At 39.7% G+C, this 4,359-nt stretch overlaps 1 protein-coding gene across 1 annotated transcript in view; it reads right to left on the bottom strand.

Moving 5' to 3' along the window:
• Positions 1-4,359, bottom strand: part of LTN1 (listerin E3 ubiquitin protein ligase 1) — a 36,970-nt gene that overhangs the window by 27,209 nt on the left and 5,402 nt on the right. The window contains exons 2-4 of the mRNA XM_009894902.1: positions 2,928-3,139; positions 2,494-2,592; positions 592-822 (exon numbers count right to left, since the gene is read on the bottom strand). Coding sequence (XP_009893204.1) covers positions 592-822; positions 2,494-2,592; positions 2,928-2,975 — 378 coding nt within the window. The 5' untranslated portion in view covers positions 2,976-3,139. The remainder of the gene's footprint in view (positions 1-591; positions 823-2,493; positions 2,593-2,927; positions 3,140-4,359) is intronic.

Genomic DNA, 4,359 nt, shown 5'->3' with positions numbered 1-4,359 from the left:
GCTGAACATAGCATCTGTGATACTGTTTTAATCAAGACTTCAGAATACTTTGTAAGTTGCAGCCCTATGACAACAGGCTTCTGATAAAAAGAAGCCAAACTGAGACAAAACAAAGTGGTTATGTTTGCAGATGATGGGCCAGCAATGCAAATTTTCACCTTCTTAAATTCAGTTTCATGTATGACCGGCAGAAGAGCATTAACCTTGGTCAGAACTAAACTTGTAGAGGTTCTCTGAAACACTGCTCAGCATTCTTTAATCCTCTACCACTGCAGCTAAACTACTCCAGCATCATTATTCCATCTGTCAGCAACATTATGTGATTACTGAGCATCATTACATGGAAATGCATACAAGAAAATTCACTTTATATTCATTGCTCCGGTTCCAGTTATTCTAACCATAAGTCAGAAAAAGAGAGGAGGTATCACTGTCTCAGTCTTGTCTTCACATTAGCAGGAGAAAAGTTTCATGTGAAAAAGAAATTTAACCATAGAGAATAGATGGGGGCAGGATGAGTTTTAAATTTTTAATAAAAGTTGACATACACTCAACACAAAGCCTTATAGAAATACGTAAGTATAAACTTACAGTAAGAATTTCATCTTTACAGAATGCTAAGGCTTCAGGTTGTTTGCTTGAAGGAAAAGCTGTTTCAAAAGCTACTTTTGCAGCAGAAGCAGCAGGGGAGTAAGTGTCACATTGAGCAATCAGCCAGTATCCCATGATACTTTTTAAGTAAGGAGCTAAGTGTTTCTTTACTTTAAGAATCAGTTGCTCAAAAGACTGCTGAGTTGCTTCTCGAACACGGCGGTCATGATCCTGTTGAAGAAAAAATCCAAGAAAACATAGGAGAAAGGTTTATTGTTTTAAGAAATACGGGTACTTCAGATGACAGGTACTTCAAAGCAGAAGTGATGACAGAAAAAAAAAGCTGTCTCAGTTCAGCCATTTTCACAAGAATTGGGCTATACAGATTTGAAAATACGCAGCAGCAACAACAACAAACAAAATCTTGGTATCCCTGGATAAGGGAAGAGTCTTAGCAGCATCATATTCCCAATAGTTGTACATTCAAAATCATAACCTTTTCCTGGTATCCCTAACTACAGTTTCTATTTCTGTTACATACAAACATTTAAAGACAGGAGCCAAGAGAAACAGGAAGCCTTGAAGACACTTTTTGGATTAAAATGACTATAGGCCTACACAAACTGTGCATCATTATCCATTATTTGGTTATGAATTTACAACATCATGACTTTCTATGCTCTTGGCTCCTGAAATACTAGGAATTGCTCTAACAGAACACAATAGCAATTCATTTTGTCCTGTACCATATTTCCAACAGTAGCCAGTCCAGATAGTTTGGATATGTATTAAATATATCAGAAAATTATGGTTTATCTGGCTATGCGTGGTCTTTTCAAATTTGGGGGTGGGGGAGTTGGGGGGTTGGTTTTTTGGGGGTTGTTTTTTTTGAGGGAGGGCGGGGGGTAGTTTTGGGTTTGTTTTTGTAAGTCTGGTCAGATATTAGTCCTCAATCAAAAAGACTTATAATTATGTTAATTGAACAGTACATTCTCTTTAGCCATTCTGGAACCTACATCAAAGAACTTTTCATGAGAAGAAATATCTTGTCATCTTTTTAACATAAACATAACAGCAAGTACATAACCAGCAAGTACAGCCCAGGCATCAACAGTTTAAGATTCCACCCACTGCCAATACTGAAAAATCTCCCAAATAAAGAACGCTACTTTCCTTCAACTTCCTATTTTTTCCTAGAAAAGGTCAGCAATTCCAACTGTCATGGTTTAACCCCAGCCAGCAACTAAGCACCACACAGCTGCTCATTCACTCCCCCCTGGTGGGATGGGGAAGAGAATCAGAAGAGTAAAAGTGAGAAGACTCGTGGGTTGAGATAAAGACAGTTTAATAGGTAAAACAAATGCTGTGCACGCAAGCAAAGCAAAACAAGGAATTGATTCACTGCTTCCCATGGGCAGGCAGGTGTTCAGTCATCTCCAGGAAAGCAGGGCTCCATCACACCTAACAGTTATTTGGGAAGACAAATGCTGTAACTCCGAAAGTTCCCCCCTTCCTTCTTCTTCCCCCAGCTTTACGTTGCTGAGCATGACATTACATAGTATGGAATATCCCTTTGGTCACTTGGGTCAGCTGTCCCAGCTGTGTCCCCTCCAAATTTCTTGTGCACCCCCAGCCTGCTCACTGGCAGGGCAGAGTAAGGAGCAAAAAAGGCCTTGACTCTGTGTGAGCACTGCTCAGCAGCAACTAAACCATCCCTGTCTTACCACCACTGTTTCCAGCACAAATGCAAAACATAACCCCACAGTAGCAACTATGAAGAAAATTAACGCTATCCCAGCCAAAAGCAGCACACCAAAGTTAAAGATATCAATAAAGACTGCCTTAGAGGTTTTCACAGGAAGCATCCAGAGAAGTTTTTAATTTAGATACTTTAATACTTACTAGTGAGATTTTACAATAAATTCTTGGCCAGTAAGGAAGAACACCTTTAACAACTTCTGCTTCTCTTTCCTTGCACATTGTCCCAAACTCTTGCATAGCCTAAAATCAAGATATCAAGAGCATGATTAAAAAAGTCAGATAGACACGTTCCGTAATTTACCAGCTTCTACCAGACATTGCAAATCTCCTTTTCAAAAATCAATTCATTTCTTGAAACTGAGCATCTATAAAGTTTATTTTATGAATGCTCCATAAGCATTGCATGATGGACCTTTTTCTAAGTCCTCTAAGATACCTTCTGGATAGTAGTTTCAGCAAACTCACCGATATGAAATTAGTATTAGCTACCTTGATATATTCCTCTCCCATCCTTAAGGAAAAAAATGTATTTTTTTCTGATAAAAAAAATAGGGGGGACAAAAAGATACACCTACTTTTAATTTTGTTGTAATATCCCGTTTTGAAAGTTTTCGCAACACCATTCGAAAATCAGCATCCACAAGGCTGTCTATTTCCTCTGCTCCTTGAATGGCAGGAACATATCCTAGATCACTCTGAGATGTTCCAAAGCCAATAAACCCAGGCACTGTTCCACGTTCTTTGGCGAGGAGCTCTGCAGCTCGGCCACTGCTAGAAGGCTGTAAACAGTGACAGAAATCAGTTATCTATTACAATAATTTTATTTTGCATGCATCATGTAATCGGAATAACAATCCTATTTATATTGAATAATTAACCTTCTATTTAAAACAAAGTCTCTCAAAAAAAAGGTCAGCTATGCTTTAAACATAGAAGTTTGACCTACAAAATTACTCTTCTCTTTAGAATCAGCATTCCCTTCTCTCACAGTGATTTTAATCCACAAATAATTATGGAAAATTATATTGTTTATATACACATACAAAAATGTATAACAGAAAAGTCCTTCTTTAAGTGAACAATTTATTAAGAAGCCATTTACCCTCCTTCACTACTTCTGTGTTTACTAGTTCTTCTCATGTTATTGCATGTGGACCAATACAGCTCCCAAGGAATGCTCTTCACATCATTGGCAAAAGTAAGAACACACATGAAACAAAAGATGCCACCAGCAACAGAGGGGCCAAGAAGGATTTAGAGGAATGGAGCAAAAGAGTACATATGTAACACAGTACAACACTATCCCGTTAGTATTGCAGTGAGTGTTTTGGAGTTCAGCATCTCTTCTAGTTTGCCCGGGTTAAGTCAACACATTGCTCATTGCATCAGTGGCTCATGTTTATGTCAACCACACTCTTTTGAAAAGACTGCCCCAAAACTGACTGATGCTTTAATGTTCTCCATGACACCTTATAGTCCAAATACCTTTTATTCCTAATGACAGCTGCAGTTTTGAGATTATTTTCTTTTAAAGTAATGACAATTTGCTTAAGTTTATCATACATCTGTGATTTTCTTGAAGAACATGAACCATGTTCTACCTGCCTACTATACCCACAGATAAAATCATTTTTTTCTGCATGTGAAACCTCAACTATACAGACTTGCTTCTTTGTGTTCCCTGGACTTCTCTAAACACACAAGAGGGAGAAGATTTGCAGGAGTTACACAACCTGAGCACAACGCTTCACCTGCAGTTCTCCCATCCCGAGCGGGTGCCACATACGACGGACGTCACACACCACTTCAGGCACGGCGGCAAGACGGAGACACCCAGACAGGCGCACTCTTAAGACTCTCAGCAGAAAAACACACTAAACGTGCCCACCGGTACCTCGCTGCACTTACACCCCGTGGGGATTTTGCAGTCACGCTGCCCTACCCTCGCCCCTCTCGGGAAAGCCCGTACCAAGGCGGCGGGCAGCCGCAGCCACACTGCCCCGAAGC

The sequence above is a fragment of the Charadrius vociferus genome, unplaced genomic scaffold, assembly GCF_000708025.1.
Source record: "Charadrius vociferus isolate BGI_N301 unplaced genomic scaffold, ASM70802v2 scaffold201, whole genome shotgun sequence".
Classification (NCBI taxonomy): domain Eukaryota; kingdom Metazoa; phylum Chordata; class Aves; order Charadriiformes; family Charadriidae; genus Charadrius; species Charadrius vociferus.
Note: the sequence above shows the minus strand (reverse complement) of the source record. Positions and strands in the feature narration are given on the sequence as shown.